Below are 20658 nucleotides of genomic sequence, written 5' to 3'. Positions count from 1 at the left end.
CTTCCCAGAGCCATGGCCTGGTCCTGGCCCCAGCTCTGGGGAGAGGGGGCACAGACAGGGGTAAGGTGGGTGCAAAGCAAAAAGTTTGGGGACCACTGGCTTTCAGCACTCCCACTGTAAAAGTGTTCCAGCGCCACTGGATGGAAAGGCCCTCAAGAGGTCATCAAATCCAGCCCCCTGCTGCTGCACATTGAGTGGATGTTTTCAGAGAACTATCCACAATGACTCCAAGATCTCTTTCTTGAGTGGTAACAGTTAATTTAAACTGCATCACTTTATATAGATAGTTGGGATTATGTTTTCGAGGGTGCATTACTTTGCATTTATCAACATTGAATTTCATCTGCCATTTTATTGCCCAGTCACCCAGTTTTGTGAGATCCCTTTGTAGCTCTTCACAGGCTGCTTTGGACTTAACTATCTTGAGTAGTTTTGTATCAGCTGCAACATGTCCTTAAAAACCTCCAATAAAGAGGATTCCACAACCTCCATTGGAAGTCTATTCCATAGCTTAATTACCCTTACTGTTAGAAAAGTTGTTCCTGATAGCTAACCTAAATCTCCTTTGCTTCAGATTATGACCATTAATTCCTATCCTACATTCAGTGGACATGGAGAACAATTGATCACGGTCCTCTTTATAACAGCCTTTAACATATTTGAAGACTTATCAGTTTCCCCCTCAGTCATACATGACACTCAGAATATTAGTCTCAGAATATTAGCCTTTTTCACAGTTGCATCACATCGTTGACTCATGTTCTATTTGTGATCCAGTGTAACCCCCGATCCTTTTCAGCAGTACTACCATCTACCCAGTTATTCCCCACTTTGTAGTTGGGCATTTGATTTTTTCCTGCTTAAGTGAAGTACTTGGCACTTAACTTTATTAAATTTCATCTTGTTGAATTCAGACCAATTCTCCAATTTGTTAAGGTTGTTTTGAATTCTAATTCTGTCCTCCAAAATGCTTGCACCCCTCCCAGGTTGGTGTCATCTGAAAATTTTACAAGCATACTCTCCACTCCATTATCCAAGTAATTAATGAAAATACTGAGTCGTACCAGACCCAGGAATGACCCAAAAAGCAGTAAATATGATAAATTTTGATTTTCGTAAGGCTTGTGTCAAAAGCCTTATGAAAATCAAAATATGTCATATCTCCTGCTTCCCACCATCCAGCAGGCCAATACTCCTGTCAAGGTAACCCCCTGTTAAATAGAGAGATTTGATTATTATATGACTGCATGTTTTGCTAAACAAAAAAATAGGTCCACTGTTGTAATGATTATCATTTTGTTTCTGATATTTACATGGCAATGACTTGTAAACTTGAAACGTCCTAAATAAAATTAAAAAAAAAAAAAAAAAGTGAAGAGAGAATAAAATTATCCTAAAAAAAATTATTTTTGCAATATATGAGTAGTAAGACACCTTCAGTCAGGTGACACAACTAAAGCTCAAACAAACTCCATTGCTAAGTATTCTCATATTATGAAATGATTGAGTATTAATAGTAGCAGATGATTGTGTGTTAACAATGGCATAAAAAGTGGGAGGAAAAAGTCTTGAAATCAGAGAAGTACGGCATGCTGGCACATGTTAATGTGTTTATTTAGCCTATATGCCTGCCTAAAGCTGCTTCTGATTTATAGAAGCTGACCTTTCCTGGAATTTCAAGGTTAGCCAATTTAGCACAGTGTGCTAGCTGTGTCCTCATATACAAGAATCTTACACCACCTCAGTTTACTAAACATAATCTTACCAATTCTTCCCCAGGGGAGGCTGCCAGACTAGTAAGTAAAGCACCCGCCAGTATGCAAATACCACATGACACCTATTACTGTAAAGCAACATGCAGTACTGCCCATTGCACATCTTACATTAATTTTAACATTAGAGCTAAAAAGGACTGCCTGAATAGATATCAGATAACTACACCTACCCAGAGGATTCATCTCGAGCAGCAAACAGCAGAGGGGAGTGGCGAACAGCGGAGGCTAACAGAGGGAGTTTGCCCGGGATCTGTCAGAGAGGAGGTACGCTAAGTGCTGCATTAGGGGGGCTGTGTTGGTGAGTATCCGAGTGTCTGTTGCAGGGGACAGTTTGTCACTTTGACCGTGTGCTTGATTGTTTGAACAGTGTGAATTGGGAATGCTTTGTTCCAGGTGGGCCTTGAGTGGGCCTGACTGGTATAAAAAGGCAGTCAGCAGCGAACCAGCTGAGCGGCGAACAGTGGAGGCTAACAGAGGGAGTTTGCCTCGGGAGAGCCCACTGAGGCTTACATCTCACGAGCTTCTGTGAGTTGCTGCAACAGCTGAGGAAGCTCTTAGAAGGAAGAAATTATGGAAGGTGAGCGTTCAGTTGTTGTAACCTGCACAGGTTGTGCCATGTTTGTCTTTCTTCCACAGGACAGAAACGACTTTGTCTGTACAAAGTGCAAGCTGGTCTCTATATTGGAAGAGAAGGTTCGAGGTCTGGAGAAACAAGTATCGACCCTGCATTGCATACGAGAAAATGAAGATTTCCTGGACAGACGTCAGGATATGCTTCTACAGGCACAACGTTCTGAGGAATCGGAGCAGGTTGCGCAGAGGCGACTGAGGGACGGTGAAGAAACTTGGCAGCATGTCACCTCCAGAAGAAGAAAGAGGAGTGTCCATGTACCAGCAATGGAAATACAGGTGAGCAACCGTTTTCATGTTCTCTCCACAGGTACTAATGCGGAGAGTGGACTAGATGATACATCTGAGGGAAGGGAGCAGAAGGAGACTCCACCGATTGGAAGGCATGAGATGCACTGTCCTAGGGATGGGGGTTCCACGACCACCGCTCCCAAGAGAAGGAAGAGGGTGGTGGTGGTCGGGGACTCCCTCCTCAGGGGGACTGAGTCATCTATCTGCCGCCCCAACCGAGAAAACAGAGAGGTCTGCTGCTTGCCAGGAGCTAGGATTCACGATGTAACTGAGAGACTGCCGAGACTCATCAAGCCCTCGGATCGCTACCCCTTCCTGCTTCTCCACGTGGGCACCAATGATACTGCCAAAAATGACCTTGAGCGGATCACTGCAGACTACGTGGCTCTGGGAAGAAGGATAAAGGAGTTTGAGGTGCAAGTGGTGTTCTCGTCCATCCTCCCTGTGCAGGGAAAAGGCCTGGGTAGAGACCATCGAATTGTGGAAGTCAACGAATGGCTACATAGGTGGTGTCGGAGAGAAGGCTTTGGATTCTTCGACCATGGGATGGTATTCCAAGAAGGAGGAGTGCTAGGCAGAGACGGGCTCCACCTAACGAAGAGAGGGAAGAGCATCTTCACAAGCAGGCTGGCTAACCTAGTGAGGAGGGCTTTAAACTAGGTTCACCGGGGGAAGGAGACCAAAGCCCTGAGGTAAGTGGGGAAATGGGATACCGGGAGGAAGCACGAGCAGGAGAGTGCAAGAGGGGAGGACTCCTGTCTCAGACTGAGAAAGCGGGACAATCAGCGAGTTATCTTAAGTGCCTATACACAAATGCAAGAAGCCTGGGAAACAAGCAGGGAGAACTGGAAGTCCTGGCATAGTCAGGGAACTATGATGTCATTGGAATAACAGAGACTTGGTGGGATTACTCACATGACTGGAGTACTGTCATGGATGGATATAAAACTGTTCAGGAAGGACAGGCAGGGCAGAAAAGGTGGGGGAGTTGCATTATATGTAAGAGAGGAGTATGACTGCTCAGAGCTCCGGTATGAAACTGCAGAAAAACCTGAGAGTCTCTGGATTAAGTTTAGAAGTGTGAGCAACAAGGGTGATGTTGTGGTGGGAGTCTGCTATAGACCACCAGACCAGGGGGATGAAGTGGATGAGGCTTTTTTCCAGCAACTAGCAGAAGTTACTAGATCGCAGGCCCTGGTTCTCATGGGAGACTTTAATCACCCTGATATCTGCTAGGAGAGCAATACAGCGGTGCACAGACAATCCAGGAAGTTTTTGGAAAGTGTAGGGGACAATTTCCTGGTGCAAGTGCTGGAGGAACCAACTAGGGGCAGAGCTCTTCTAGACCTGCTGCTCACAAACCGGGAAGAATTAGTAGTAGAAGCAAAAGTGGATGGGAACCTGGGAGGCAGTGACCATGAGATGGTCGAGTTCAGGATCCTGACACAAGGAAGAAAGGAGAGCAGCAGAATACGGACCCTGGACTTCAGAAAAGCAGACTTTGACTCCCTCAGGGAACAGATGGGCAGATCCCCTGGGAGAATAACATGAGGGGGGAAAGGAGTCCAGGAGAGCTGGCTGTATTTTAAAGAATCCTTATTGAGGTTGCAGGAAAAAACCATCCCAATGTGTAGAAAGAACAGTAAATATGGCAAGCGACCAGCTTGGCTTAACAGTGAAATCCTTGCTGACCTTAAACACAAAAAAGAAGCTTACAAGAAGTGGAAGATTGGACAAATGACCAGGGAGGAGTATAAAAATATTGCTCAGGCATGCAGGAGTGAAATCAGGAAGGCCAAATCACACTTGGAGTTGCAGCTAGCAAGAGATGTTAAGAGCAACAAGAAGGGTTTCTTCAGGTATGTTAGCAACAAGAAGAAAGTCAAGGAAAATGTGGGCCCCTTACTGAATGAGAGAGACAACCTAGTAACAGAGGATGTGGAAAAAGCTAATGTACTCAGTGACTTTTTTGCCTCTGTCTTCACGAACAAGGTCAGCTCCCAGACTGCTGCACTGGGAAGCACAGTATGGGAAGAAGGTGACCAGCCCTCTGTGGAGAAAGAAGTGGTTCGGGACTATTTAGAAAAACTGGATGAGCACGAGTCCATGGGGCTGGATGCGCTGCATCCGAGGGTGCTAAAGGAGTTGGCGGATGTGATTGCAGAGCCATTGGCCATTATCTTTGAAAACTCATGATGATCGGGGGAGGTCCCGGATGACTGGAAAAACGCTAATGTAGTGCCCATCTTTAAAAAAGGGAAGAAGGAGGATCCGGGGAACTACAGGCCAGTCAGCCTCACCTCAGTCCCTGGAAAAATCATAGAACAGGTCCTCAAGGAATCAATTCTGAAGCACTTAGAGGAGAGGAAAGTGATCAGGAACAGCCAGCATGGATTCACCAAGGGCAAGTCATGCCTGACTAACCTAATTGCCTTCTATGAGGAGATAACGGACTATGTGGATGAGGGGAAAGCAGTGGATGTGTTATTCCTTGACTTTAGCAAAGCTTTTGATACGGTCTCCCACAGTATTCTTGCCACCAAGTTAAAGAAGTATGGGCTGGATGAGTGGACTATAAGGTGGATAGAAAGCTGGCTAGATCGTCAGGCTCAACGGGTAGTGATCAACGGCTCCATGTCTAGTTGGCAGCCGGTTTCAAGTGGAGTGCCCCAGGGGTCGGTCCTGGGGCCGGTTTTGTTCAATATCTTCATTAATGATCTGGAGGATGGCGTGGACTGCACTCTCAGCAAGTTTGCAGATGACACTAAACTGGGAGGAGTGGTAGATATGCTGGAGGGTAGGGATAGGATACAGAGGGACCTAGACAAATTAGAGGATTGGGCCAAAAGAAACCTGATGAGGTTCAACAAGGACAAGTGCAGAGCCCTGCACTTAGGACGGAAGAATCCCATGCACTGTTACAGACGAGGGACCGAATGGCTAGGAAGCAGTTCTGCAGAAAAGGACCTAGGGGTTACTGTGGACGAGAAGCTGGATATGAGTCAACAGTGTGCCCTTGTTGCCAAGAAGGCTAATGGCATTTTGGGCTGTATAAGTAGGGGCATTGCCAGCAGATCGAGGGACGTGATCATTCCCCTCTATTCGACACTGGTGAGGCCTCATCTGGAGTTCTGTGTTCAGTTTTGGGCCCCACACTACAAGAAGGATGTGGAAAAATTGGAAAGAGTCCAGCGGAGGGCAACAAAAATGATTAGTGGGCTGGAGCACATGACTTATGAGGAGAAGCTGAGGGAACTGGGATTGTTTAGTCTGCGGAAGAGAAGAATGAGAGGAGATTTGATAGCTGCTTTCAAGTACCTGAAGGGGGGTTCCAAAGAAGATGGATCTAGACTGTTCTCAGTGGTACCTGATGACAGAACAAGGAGTAATGGTCTCAAGTTGCACTTGGGGAGGTTTAGGTTGGATATTAAGAAAAACTTTTTCACTAGGAGGGTGGAGAAGCACTGGAATGGGTTACCTAGGGAGGTGGTGGACTCTCCTTCCTTAGAGGTTTTTAAGGTCAGGCTTGACAAAGCCCTGGCTGGGATGATTTAGTTGGGAATTGGTCCTGCTTTGAGCAGGGGGTTGGACTAGATGACCTCCTGAGGTCCCTTCCAACCCTGATATTCTATGATTCTATTATCTATAATGCATAATTCTCCCATAAGAATGGATGGACTGTAAAGTAGAAATTACATCTACTTTGGCTTGTTTAACACAAAGTTGTTTTTTATAGACTCCTGTACCTGTTTCTGCAAAGCAAGCTCTCCTTCCACTTCTTGGAGTTTTCTCTCCAACTGCTGTTTCAGCTTCTTATACTCCTCACAGTGATGGTCAATGTCAGAAACCTTAGAACTGTAACAACACCAAACAAATCTATATGAAATGTGGTCAATTATGAACTATTGATAGGTGCTTCTGAAAGGTTCTTCCAGGAACAATGCACTCAGAAATATAACTTGCAAAAATGTAATTTCTTAAACAAAAATGCATCTTAACTTTCCATTCACAACATACAATTACAAAATAATTGTTTTCATTCTCTTAGGGTATGTCTACACTACCCGCCGGATTCGCAGGCAGCGATTGATCCAGCGGGGATCGATTTATCGCGTCTAGTCTAGATGCGATAAATCGACTCCCGAGCACTCTCCCGTCAACTCCACCGCCGTGAGAGGCGCAGGTAGGGTCAACGGGGGAGCGGCAGCAGTCAACTCACTGCAGTGAAGACACCACAGTGAGTAGGTCTAAGTACGTCGACTTCAGCTACGTTATTCACGTAGCTGAAGTTGCGTAACTTAGATCGATCCCACCCCCAGTGTAGACCAGGTCTTACAAATAAGTAAATATTTAACAATTAATACATTTTCAGATCAGAAGGGACCCTTATAATCATCTAATTCAAACTCCTGCATAGGCTATAACTTCTGGTTGAGCTTCAGCATATTTTTTAGAAAGATGTCTAATCCAGGCTAGACTACACTACAAAGCCAGTACAGCTATACCAGCAAAGTCTCCTAGTTGAGATGCAGACTATACCAGCAAAAAGAAGTCTTTTGCCAGTATACTTAAACCATCTCCCTGAATGACATAAGCTACGCCATCAAAAGGACTCTTTTGCCAACATAAGCAGTGTCTACACGGGGGGGATTTACCAGCATAGCTATGTCAGTTAGGAGTGATTTTTCACACTTTCTGACAGACATAGCTAGGCTGATAAAACTCTGTAGTGTAGACCTGGCCTAAAGAGTAAAAGACTTCAAGTGATGGAGACTCCAACACATCCCTTGTAAGTTGCCCAGTGATTAATTACCCTTATTGTTAGAAATCTGACTCGTTTCAAGTTTGAATTTGGCTAGCTTCAACTTCCAGACATTGGATCTCATTATGCCTTTGTCTGATAGGTTAAAGAGCCTTCTGGCATCAGATATCTTCTTCCTGTGTAGGTACTTATACAGCATGATCAACCATCTCTGAACTTTCTCTTTGATAAATGAGACGGGGCACGCTTGCACTGCACTTGTTCAGCAGCAGTTAATCCTACACTGTGGGCAGAGGAGGCCATGCCCCCTTGGCCCTGCTGGGCATGCTTCAGCTGGAACCCAGGTATAAAAGGGAGCAGCTAAGCTCAGTCAGGGCTGACTGCTGAGGAGGGAGGATGCACATTGCAGGCTCCAGTCCAGGAGCTGCTGAAGCCTGAGACCGCTGAAGCCAGAGATGCAGAGACCCAGGCAGATACCCAGAGGCCTACAGACACCCGAGGGAGGTCGGTGCCATCAGGAGCTACACACACCGAGGAACCCAGAGACCCCAGAGATGCCCAGACCACTGCTTCGAGAGACAGGGTAGGAAGTGGCCCAGGGGAGGACTAGCCATTGGGCCAAGTGATGTCAGTGTGTTTTGATCGGATCCCCACTAACTCAGTGGCAAATACTCTCACCACTGACAGGACCCTGGACTGGGACCCAGTGGAGCAGAGGGAACTGGGTCCCAGCAGCCACCTGCCCCTAGGTGCCAGCCCTGTTCTCCCCATTTGCCATCAGACCACCTAGCCCCAAAAGAGAGGGCAGCTAAATTGACTCTGGTTATTAGGCCATGCAACCCTGAGGGAGAGGACAGCCATACTGACTTTGGCCTCTAGGTCGCACCACCCCAAGGCTAAGGGTGGTCGAGTGGATTCAGCCATGGGGCTGTAACGATCCTGACCCAAGAGGGATGTGCTTGCCCCACAGTAATAAGCTAAATAGATTGAGCTTCTTAAGTCTGCCCCTGAAAGGCAGCTTTCCAGATCTTACCTCATTCTGGTGGCTCTTTAATGAACCCCCTCTAATTCTTCAACATCCTTATTAAAGCACAGAAACCAGAACTGGACACACTGATGAGACCATTACTGTAATAATATCATAAACAGAAGAAATACTACCTCTTTGGTCCTATTCGATATTCCTCTAATTATGCATCCAAGGATTACATAAAACCCTTAGCCATAGCATCACACTGGGGACTCATGTTCAGCTGGTCATTCACCAGAATCCCTAAGTGCTCTTCAGAGTCACTGCTTTCCAGGATACAGTTCCCCATGCAGTAACTATAACCTACATTCTTTGCTTCTACATGTATGACCTTGAATCTAGCTAAAACGCATGGTTTTTGTTTGTGCCCAACTTCTCAAGTGATCCAGGTGACTCCATATAAGTTACCTGTTCTCACCATTATTTACCACTCCACCAATTTTTCTGTCATCTGAAAACATTACAGCAATTATTTTAGATTTTCTTCCAGGTGGTTTTTGGATATTTCAGTTTTGTTCCTCATCCACCTCCTTTTTCTGATTTGGTGGTCTATAGTAGACCCCTATCATGATGTTGTGACATTCCCCTGGTGTTATGCAGACAGGTGATCTGCTAGGTCACTCCAATCCTCAACTCTGGGAGCCAGCCTTACCCTGCTCTGCTGTGAGAACCCCCACTCCTGGACTGTTCACGCACAGCCTCTGGCATGTAAGCTGCTCCATAGATTGTGCAACCGAATTACACTAGCCAATATCTCTGGTCCCAGACACAACTCTAGGAACCTCCGTCTTGCAGTGTCCAGTTATGCCCGCTGGACACTGCAAGCTTATATGAGTTCGTCAATTTAACAAAGAAATTGATATGTACCAGGCTTGTTATCCCAAGGGGAGTCTCTGACACGCTTCAAACCAAATGCTCTGCTTCAGGTAGAATAAACAAATTTATTAACTACAAAAGATAGACTTTAAGTGATTATAAGTCAAAGCATAACAAGTCAGATTTGGTCAAATTAAATAAAAGCAAAACACATTCTAAGCTGATCCTAACACTTTCAGTGCCCTTACAAACTTAGATGCTTCTCACCACAGGCAGGCTGGCTGCCCTTCAGCCACGCTCTCCCCTTTGATCAGTTCTTCAGTCGCTTGATGGTGGTGTCTGTAGATGTAGGTGGAAGCGAGAGAGAGCATGGCAAACGTCTCTCATTTTTATCATGTCCTTTCTTCCCTCTTGGCTTTGCCCCCACCCTTCAAAGTCAGGTGAGCATTACCCCATCGTAGTCCCAAACTGACCAAGGGAAGGGGGGTGACTCATTCGAGAGTCCAACAACTCCTTTGTTGCTGCCTAGGCCAGTGTCCTTTGTTCCTGTGAGGCTGGGCTGGGTTTGTCCCATACATGCCCTGATGAGGTGTGAACTGTCCCTCTGCTCCTGGAGAGTTTTGCTTGGGCTTGTTTTAAGCCATGAGGACACATTTTCAGCCTCATAACTATATACATGAAATTACAACCTATAACATTACTATAAACAACAATGCTCAGTGCATCATGAGCCTTCAGAAGACACCTGACATGACAAACTTTACATTGGATACCACACAATCATAAGGATGAATATGGGGGTGCAGGGTGTGCCCCGAGGTATAGAGTCACAGATGTCACTCCTATTTTTCTCCCTTTTATCTTTACCATAGACTTTCAATTGGTGGGCCTCTCACCTCTTTCTGGACCTCATAAAAAGTGTATATACACCTCTACCCCAATATAACGCGACCCGATATAACATGAATTCGGATATAACATGGTAAAGCAGTGCTCCGGGGGGGGCGGGGTTGCGCACTCCGGTGGATCAAAGCAAGTTCAATATAACATGGTTTCACCTATAATGCGGTAAGATTTTTTGGCTCCCGAGGACAGCGTTATATTGAGGTAGAGATGTATTCTTGATGTATAATGCAACACCTTCTCCCTTTTTATTCTGCCAGTCCTTCTTGAACAAGCTATTCCCCCTCTATACCAATATTCCAGTCATGAGACTTATTACACCAAGCTACTGTGAGGCAAATTACGTCATAATTAAGGCTACGTTTTAGACACGGGTATTTTTAGTAAAAGTCATGGACAGGTCACGGACCGTAAACAAAAATTCACGGGCCCGTGACCTGTCCATGACTTTTACTAAAAATACCCGTCCTGACTAAAACTTGGGCGTGGGGCCATGGGTGCTCTGAGTGGGGGGCGGCCGCTGGTACTGGGGGAGAGGGGGGTTGGCGGGGCTGGCAGGGGCTTCCTACCTGGCTCCGCATCCCTGCAGCTCCTAGGCAGCAGAGGCAGGGTCCAGGCAGGGGTTCTGCTGCTCCTGCCACAAACGCCGGCTGCCGCAGCTCCCATTGGCCAGGAACCACGTAGGAACTGCAGGGAGGCCATGCCAGTGGGAACCGGGGAACCCCCCCACTCAAGGTAAGCACCCCCTGCACTCTCCAACCCCCGAGTCAGGCAGCCCCTGAGCCAACACCAGCCGCTGCAGAAATCATGGAGGTCACGGAAAGTCACGGAATCCGTGACTTTTGTGACCTCCGTGACAGATTTGCAGCCTTAGTCATAATTTAGCTTATGTACTAATACTTCCAGAGGTGAATGAGGAACAAACAGAACTATGCAAAACCCAAGACTTCGTAGTAATGGGAGACGTTAACTACCCAGACATCTGTTGAAAAAGTAATACAGCAAAACACAAAATTTCCAATAAATTCTTGGAATGCACAGGGGACCAGGAGCGTACTTACCTTAGAGTAACTTCAGTTCTTCAACATGTTTTGTCCCTTTGGTGGTCCATCATTGGATGTGTGCATGCCCCTGTGTGCTCCCCACCAGAGAATGCAAACCATCCACGGTCCCAAACCTGTGCAGAACAGCACCTTGAGCCTCCAAACAAGGACATATAAGGTGGTGCCGATCCGCTGCCACTCAATTTCTTCTCAACCACGAAGCAGAATCTCCACAGCCAAGGGGGAGGAGGGGGAGAGATGGAGCACCAGGAGGGACAAAACATTTAGAAGAACTCAAGTTACTGTATGGTAAGTAACCTCTTCTTCTTTGAATATATGTCCTTATGGGTGCTCTAGCACAGGAGACTCCCAAGCAGTAACTAAGAGTGGGTGCTGAGGAGGCAAGTCTAAGACAGTTCAAAGGACTGCGTTGTCAAAGGTAGTATCATCTCTGGAAGCAGGTAAGATGGTGTAATGCTTGGCAAAGATAAGAAGAGACGACCAGGTTGCACTCCTACAGATTTCTATTATAACATCTTTCAGTAGCATTATAGATGTGGACTCAGCCTGAGTGGAATGTACTGTTACTGTACCGAGGCCACATCCCAACGGATCCATAACACCCTTGGTACTGAAACGATTTAGAGTGCTGAGATATCTGGGACCTACTAAACCATATCTTTGTTGCACAAATGTAAATTCTCAGAGGCCATAATGTTGCCCTCAAGTCCCGCAGGGTGTGGAAGGAGGAGTCTGTCATCACTGAAGGGCTTGGGCCGTTCAATCATATTCTGCACCTCTCTCAGGAGACCGTAAGACTGGAACCAGGATGTTCTCCATATAACCACAGTTGTGGCTAAGAATCTAGGAGCTGTGTCTGGTGCATGTAGGGCAGCCTGGAGGCAGGTTTTAACTATCAACTATCTTCCAAAATGAGGACTTGAAGTTATTTCTTCTGGTCCTGTGGCAGATGTTCAATAAAATGTGTGAACTTGGAAAACGTGTTAAATATTTTGCCAACAGGAGTTGGTAGGTTGCCATCTGAAACTGGAGAGCTACCAAGGAGTAGCTTTTTTGTATCCAGGAGGGCTAAACATATAGACTCCATAACATAAGGAAAGGGTCTGGAGCAGGTCTGTCAATTTCCTTCATTAGCCACATCCACCACCAGGGAACTGGGAGTGGGGTGGAAAAAGAAATGCTCTATTCCCTTGCCAGGAATATAGTACTTTTTATCCACCCATTTATAGGTGGGTTGGATAGTGCTAGGTGTTTGCCAGACTTTATCAAGGCTGCGTACCTCTGAACCTCTGATATGGATTGGAAATGTGGACGCTGCTTAAACAAGACACCAGGAAGCTGGAGGCATTTCATATGCGTAAGAGATGGTTTGACTTTATCAGTAATAGGGATGTATCTTTGAGAACTGGCCTCAAGAATTTAAGTCATCATTGGCCACTACTAGCTAGCCCTTTTTGGGCACATTGCTTGCCTCAGAGACAAAGTCTGTGCACATACAGCCCTGAAGATGGGACTTCAGATCAGGAGGGGAACAGGCTGGCAGAAGTTACACAGTCACCCCACGATTAACCTGGCTGCACGAGATCATTAATAACCCCAAGGAGCATTTAGACATCTGGAATAAAGCCATACAGTGTGGTCATGGACACTCGGCATTACAGACCTCTGCTGTCTAAGCATATTGTTGTTGTTGGCCAGAGGGTGCGAATAGGCAATAACAGAGCCTCATTGATTAGGAGGGCTAATTTCCTCTTACAGGTGATATTCAGAATGTGTTGAGACTCCTGTTTCTCTTCTAATGGGATGTGGAGGGATTCTGCCAGACATTTCATGAGGTCTTGGGAGGCCTGAAGGTTATCAGCATAAGAGGGTGGAGGGGCCATTATCGCCTCATCAGGGGATAGTGAGGACTTTGATGACAAGACTGAGTTTCCTTCCATCTGTCAGTCCTGCTGTTCTTCATGCCTCCTGGTGCCAAAGGGCCATAGGGTACCAGAGGACAATCATGTGGTAGCAAAGACTGGTCAGTCAGTACTCAGCATGATGCAGTACCAGCAGGTATATGGGTCTTTTTCTGGCAGGTACCCTACAAAATTGTTCACCAAAGTTACCCCAGGGATTCTAGTAAGCCTACTGAATAAGCAGATAATGGAACAGTCCCCACAGATACTCATAACCCCTGAATTTAGGGCATCTGGTGGGGTCTGGAAGATCAGGAATAGTGGCTCAGAAGGGTGTGATGGTATGGTGCTGAAAAAGAGCCTTGTGCCAAGACATCAGTCTGAAGAAATATCCTCCCCTCGGCTGAAAGGGGGAACAAATACAGGTGTCAGTACCAGAGACAGAAGGTCCTACTGGTGTTCAGTCCAAGAGGATTGCAGTTGAAGGTGTCTGAGCGGAAGGGATTGTCAGAGGTCCATAACAGGTGAGACTGCAGTTCTTCTAGTATGAAGAGGTCATCTTGGGGAAAAAATCTGGAGGGTGTTGGAGAGCTATGGTATCCAGAAGTCTGAGTCAGTACCAGAGCCTGGAAAAGGCATTAGTGCAGAGATGAGGAGCGTGGCACTTTGGAGGACAGGATTAGAATTCAAAACAACCTTGACAAATTGGAGAATTGGTCTGAATTCAACAAGATGAAATTTAATAAAGATAAGTGCCAAGCAGTTCACTTAGGAAAGAAAAAAATCAAATGCACAATGACAAAATGGAGAATAATGGGCTCCATGGTTGACTTGAACATGAGTCAACCATGTGATGCAGCTGAGAAAAAGGCTAATATTCTAGCCATATGTACAACACAGAAGGTAACTGTTCCGCTCTACTCAGCACTGGAGAAGCCTCAGCTGGAGAACTGTGCCCAGTTCTGGACACCAAAGTTTAAGATGTGGACAAGTTGGAGAGAGTCCAGAAGAGAGCAATAAAAATTATAAGAGGTTTAGAAAATCTGAACTATAGGGAAAGGTTAAAAAAAACTGGGCATGTTTAGTCTTGAGAAAAGAAGACTGAGCGGGAACCTGATAGCAGTCTTCAAATATGTTAAGGGCTTTTATAAGAAGGACTGTGCGCAATTATTCTTCATGTCCACTGAAGGTAGGACAAGAATTAATGGGTTTAATCTGCAACAAGGGATATTTAGGTTAGATATTAAGAAAATCTTTCTAACTATAAGGACAGTTAAGCTATGGAACAGGGGTTTCCACAGCACGCTGTGGAATCCCCATCATTGGAGATTTTAAAGGACAGGATGGTCAAACACCTGTCAGGGATAGTGTAGGTGTACTTGGTCCTGCCTCAGCACAGTGGGCTACACTTGATGACTTCTCAAGGTCCCTACCAGCCATACATTTCTATGGTTGTATTATTTAGTAGCAACAAATACAGAGCATTATTAATTGAATTATGAAGGGAGCTTAGCTCTGTCTTTTTTGCCAAAAGATATCATGTTGATAAGAAGTCAGCAATATACACAAATCTAATTTTAACTATAATTAATCATGTATAAATTTATGCATATATGTCTGGAGATCATCTTTATAATGGCTTTTACAGAAAAGCAAACCTTTTTTGCTGTGAGTTCCCCCTACAGCAAACATTTCTCTAACATTCTTCTGCAGTGTTACCTGCTGGTAGGGACATCCTTATGCACAGGTGACTGAAGACTAGGCTATGAAAAAACAGAGGTACTATTTGTACCCTCCCACACAACAAAAAAAGGAGTCAAGGTGATAATACAGAAGATTGGCAGTAGCAGGCTTCAAGGAAACTTGTCCTGGCGCAACCTCTTCGGGCAGCAGGATCTATAATATATCACTAAACTAGTTAGAAACTTAAATCACAAAGCTTAAAACTGTTACCTCAAAGTCTTAAAAATAAGTACATTCCGACATGTAATAGTGTCTCCTTCTCCATCTCCTCCACCCAGCAAACAAGTCTGTTGCTAGTTAAGTGAGGGTCTAGCTCAGTGTGCTTTTTTCTCTCTCTTTTCATTACAGAAAATGCCTCTCTTATAGCTAAGGCTACGATTTGGTCACGGGGGTCACGGAAGTCATGGAATCCATGACTTCGGCAGACCTCCATGACTTCAGCACGTAGCGGCTGGGGGCTGCTGGCTACCCCCACCTCCTCTGGTGGCTGGGAGCTTTGGGGTACCCCTGCCGCCTGGAATGGCGGGGTCCCCCACAGCTCCCCAGTCGCCACAGGTACGGGGGTCCCTCACAGCTCCACAGCTCCCAGGCAGCTCCTCAGCCGGTGGCGGCAGGGGAATCCTCCGCAGCTCCCCAGTCCCCATGGGTTCCGGGGACCCCCGGAGCTCCCTAATCCCTATGGACGGTGGGGGGAATCCTCCGGCAGCTACCCAGCCACCACAGGTGTGGGGGTCCCCCACAGCTCCCAAGCAGTTCCTCAGCTGGCGGCAGCAAAATCCCCCACAGCTCCCCAGTCCCCATGGATGCCGGGGACCCCCATAGCTCCCTAATCCCCGCAGACGGTGGGGGGAATCCCCTCACAGCTCCCCAGACACCGTGGGGAGAATCCCCCGGCAGCTCCCCAGACACCGTGGGTGCTGTGAATCCCCTGAGCTCCCCAGCCACCACGGGTGTGGGGGGAATCCCCCAGAGCTCTCCAGTCCCCACAGGCAACCCCCACAGCACCCAGTCACAGCAGGGCAGGGTGCTGGACCCTCCTCCTTCCACCTATGTGTCATGGACATTTTTAGTAAAAGTCAGGGACAGGTCATGGCTTCTGTGAATTTTTGTTACTTGCCCGTGACCTGTCCATGACTTTTACTAAAAATGTCCATGACAAAAATCATAGCCTTAGTTATAGCAAAGCCAAGTTAGTTGCTCTAGTGTTCCTTATATGATCTACTGAAAAACAGTTTTGAATGGCTCATCCTTCTTCCCCTTTACTTAAGCAACATGAAGAGCATAGGTCCTCCCTTCTTTAACCCATTAAATCAAACTCCAATATTGAGTCATTACTGTTTTTTATTTCATTTAACTTGCCAATATCCAACTGCGGGCTGTTGGTCCAAGATCATAGGTACAATTTATCCCTATAGAAATTATCTAAAAATGCAACAATTCTATACAAAACTATAAATCAGCTATCCAGTTATAGGCATCTATCCAAGACCAATTGTGGGACTGTATGACAGACTGCTGGAAACCAAAAGCTGAGCCAGCACTCTGACCACTTAAACACCAATTAATTCCTCCAAACTCAAGGATGGACCTGACTGTGCCCAATTAGCAGATTAGAATGGGCTGAGGAGGACTAAAGAGCTAATTAGCCCATTACCACAAAGGATAGAAGGTGGTACAGGAAGGAAGTGCTGAAGAGAGAGGCAAGTTAATTGAGCCAGAACCAAGAAGGATCTCTCAGTGAACAGCTTTCTTCCCTCTCCTGGGCAGAGGGCTGAGGAGAAACCTGATGCTGTAAATGAGGTGGTGAATGGACCAACAAGGTCATTGGAAAAACCATGTACATAAACTACCCGGTAGTATTTAACAATGGAAGGTGTCCGAATAGTCTGTGTAGACAGAGCAGAAGACAGGGGCAGGGTCTCACTCTGTCACAGACTGCTACAAACAATCTTACTCCAAGTTTATAAGCCACAGAACAGGCACAGTTGTCTATCATTACTTATTAAAATTTTCTCTTAATGCAAGAAAATCACCGACTCAAGTGACATTTTTAAAGTTAATAAGTTTGGTCAGCATTATTATTACTAAAGGCCACATTTTTAAGCAGAGCCAAGTCCTTGGAGGATCCTTGATCTTTTGCACTGGAAACCAAGAACCAAGTGCAGTCAGACACTACTATTTATAAGTCAAAAACATGGCAACTTGCCATTTGAACTGGCTACTTGTTCCATTTCTTCAACAAGCACTTCTCATATTCAAATCTCACACTAAGCTAGACAAATTCAGATTCACAAAAACAATAAAGACCTTCAATATCCACCTAGATACTGTTGAGAAAAGTCAGTTATGGCGATCTAGTGTTGGAGTGATTGCATAAGTTTGTTCAAAATAGTGATGGTTTTTATGAAAATTTTCTTTTAATCTAGTTTTAAGTAAAATTTAGTTAAAGATTTTGGTTCTTAAAGCATATTTTATCATTGTGTACGTTTCACATATGTTTCATGCATCAAAGAGTACTTTTAACTATTTTAACATTTAACTATTTTAGTTATTTCTATCTTCAGCAGACAAATAAACATCAGTGGATAAACTTACTGAGAGGATGCTGTGGGAAGTTTTCTTGACTGGAGTCTCTTACTACTCTCTAATTGTCTCAATATTAGAGAAACATTCCAAGAGAATTAGACTAATTAAAGGACTTTGATTACTGGAGGCTTCTCTCTGTCCTCTTAGATTTTGATAAGTTAAGACCATAAGTTACTGGGGTAGGCCAATGGTCCATCTAGCCCAGTATTCTGTCTTCCAGCAGTGGCCAGTATTGAACCATCAGCAAGTTCGCGGATGACACTAAGCTGGGGGGAGAGGTAGATACGCAGGGTAGTGATAGGGTCCAGAGTGACCTAGACAAATTGGAGGATTGGACCAAAAGAAATCTGATGAGGTTCAAAAAGGACAAATGCAGAGTCTTAGGACAGAAGAATCCCATGCACTGCTACAGGCTGGGGACCGACTGGCTACGTGGCAGTTCTGCAGAAAAGGACCTGGGGATTACAGTGGATGAGAAGTTGGATATGAGTCAACAGTCTGCTCTGGTTGCCAAGAAGGCTAACAGCATATTGGGCTGCATTAGTAGTAGCATTGCCAGCAGATTGAGGGAAGTGATTATTCCCCTCTATTCGGCACTGGTGAGGCCACATCTGGAGTACTGCGTCCAGTTTTGGGCCCCCCACTACAGAAAGGATGTAGACACATTGGAGAGAGTCCAGCGGAGGGCAATGAAAATGATTAGGGGGCTGGGACACATGATTTATGAGGAGAGGCTGAGGGAACTGAGCTTATTTAGTCTGCAGAAAAGAAGAGTGAAGGGGGATTTGATAGCAGCCTTCAACTACCTGAAGATGTGTTCCAAAGAGGATGGAGCTAGGCTGTTCTCAGTGATGTCAGAACAAGGAGCAATGGTCTCAAGTTGCAGTGGGGGAGGTCTAGGTTGGATATTAGGAAAAGCTATTTCACTAGGAGGGTGGTGAAGCACTGGAATGGGTTACCTAGGGAGGCGGTGGAATCTCCATCCTTAGAGGTTTTTAAGGCCCGGCTTGACAAAGCTCTGGCTGGGATGATTTAATTGGGGTGGGTCCTGCTTTGAGCAGGGGGTTGAACTAGATGACCTCCTGAGGTCTCTTCCAATCCTAATCTTCTATGATTTTATGAAAAGCCTTCCCTCTATCAACTCTGAAATCCACCTCTATGCCAATCCCCCTCCCCCATCTTGCAGCTTTTGTGTTAGAGATATGGTGCACCATTTAAGAGCAGCCCTGGGGTTCCTCTAACAATGCCAGAGGTTTGGAAGTTCTCCACTAGAGAGTGAATACAGATGCTTTAAAGGTGACTTAAAGCTATCTTTGCAGACCCGAACTCTGTTCTTGTGCTAAGCATAGCTCAGCCAGAATGGAGCTTTTAATCTGCTTGTCAAATTTGTACGTACCTTCCTTTTTAATGTATTAAAGAAACTATTGCTTTATCAGATCCATAGACGCTCATTTGGGAGGCTGAATGTCTACTTTTCCAAGATAGTACTGTACTATAAAGAAAAATATCTCTTACCTGTGCAGCCGCTCCATCTCTAACTGATGTTCTTTAAGTTTTTGTTGATATTGGTACTGCAGAGCCTCTTGTTTCTGGGTTTCCTTGAGAAGTGTTTGTTGCAGCTTATCCAGCTGTATCCTAAGATCGCTAACTTCTGCCTGTTTAGCATTTTCAGCCATTTTCAAATGAGTAAACATGGCATCATAGCGCTCCAGTTCTCTGTCTCTCTCTTCCAGAATTTTCAGATTATAGGTGAAATCTTCTTTTAACCTATTGAATTTTTTATGCATTTCTTGGAGCTGCTTTCTGGTATCCTGCAATGTTGTCTTCTGAAAACAGAGATGGCGAGCTTGTAGCTCTTTCCATTCTTGTTCTTTCCTCACAAGAAGTTCATTTAGTTCTTTCTCCATTTGTAACATTGTTGAGCCTAAGATAGAAGAAAGTTACTGATTGGAGCCTGATGACTGAAAAATGTCTCCTCTCCAATCATTCACTTCTCCACACTCCATCTGTTGTACTGCATAATTAGTTAGATGTTTTATGGACTTAAAGTGGACTTTAACTTTTTCTGAAATATCAGATATTGGTCATGGCTAAGAGCAGGAAGCTATTTATCTTACATGACCCCCGCCCTCATAATCTTTTCAATGTATTTATCCTCATTACACCTTAGTGAGATAGGTAAGTACGATTATCCCTGATTAAGCAGATGGAAAATTGAGGCACAGGAGACTCAGAGACTTGCCCAATGGCACACAGGAAGTCTGTAATAAAGCAGGAAATTTAACTGAGGAGTCCTGAATCCCAGGATAGCACTCAAAACACTGGACCATTCTTCATGTCTGTGTTCCACTTCATCCCTTCACCAATCTATTCTTTTCCTCCATTTTCTGTATGGTAACTGGGATTTCAAAAGCCCATTGGGAGGAGAATAGTCCACAAGATACCAAAATCACTGGTTATAAACTTAGGGGGAAGTTTTAAATTTAAATTTTAGTTTTAAATTTAAACTCAGATTATGAATGTCCAGCATTTTCCCACAAACTCCGTTAAAATTCCTGTGAAGGATAATTATGCAGGTGAGGGCCATGTCGCACAGGTGTAATACCCCTAGCCAGAGGGTCTTTTCGCAATGCCACACATCCGATCTTATCCATTTTTGCTTTTAAATTCCTTGGCCATGTCTACAATAGGAAAAAAAAGGTGTATTTTTAACATGAGTTAACTAACGTGTTAAATTCCTACGGTGTGTCTGTAACAACCTGGCCCAGTCTCCTTCTGAATGGACACATATCTGTTTTGAGTAGACCCAACTGCTCAATCCCACATTCTCCTAAACCAGGGTCTAGACAGAACCTACTCACAATTCCTAGCTCTTGGTCTGTAAGGCATACTTCCAGGCCCAGACCCATTGTTTGACCCCTTCTTTGGGATATGGTTTGGTGGCCTCCAGGCTCCGGAACCAGTGCCTCTGCCCTCCTAAGCCCCCCACATGATACCTCAGAGTTCCACGGTGGTTCTGAACACTTTAGGCTTCTAGTTTAACCGCTTCAGGCCCAACGTGGTATGAAGGCAAGGAACACAAACTTAACAAAGGAATTTCTTATCCAGTCACTCTACTCTTAAAAAGCACTAGAGAGTTACAGTGACTCTCTAGTTT

At 45.3% G+C, this 20658-nt stretch overlaps 1 protein-coding gene across 1 annotated transcript in view; it reads right to left on the bottom strand.

The window, feature by feature from the left end:
* CCDC57 (coiled-coil domain containing 57) overlaps positions 1-19417 on the bottom strand; it is a 110082-nt gene extending 90665 nt beyond the window's left edge. The window contains exons 1-2 of the mRNA XM_026654551.1: positions 19017-19417; positions 6443-6551 (exon numbers count right to left, since the gene is read on the bottom strand). Of these exons, the coding sequence (XP_026510336.1) occupies positions 6443-6551; positions 19017-19417 (510 nt within the window). The remainder of the gene's footprint in view (positions 1-6442; positions 6552-19016) is intronic.
* Positions 19418-20658: the final 1241 nt, after the last annotated feature.

This window comes from Terrapene carolina, unplaced genomic scaffold, assembly GCF_002925995.2.
Source record: "Terrapene carolina triunguis isolate 2854851 unplaced genomic scaffold, T_m_triunguis-2.0 Scaffold192, whole genome shotgun sequence".
Taxonomy (NCBI): domain Eukaryota; kingdom Metazoa; phylum Chordata; order Testudines; family Emydidae; genus Terrapene; species Terrapene triunguis.
The sequence above is the reverse complement of the archived record's forward strand: the minus strand, read 5'-3'. Positions and strand labels throughout refer to the sequence as shown.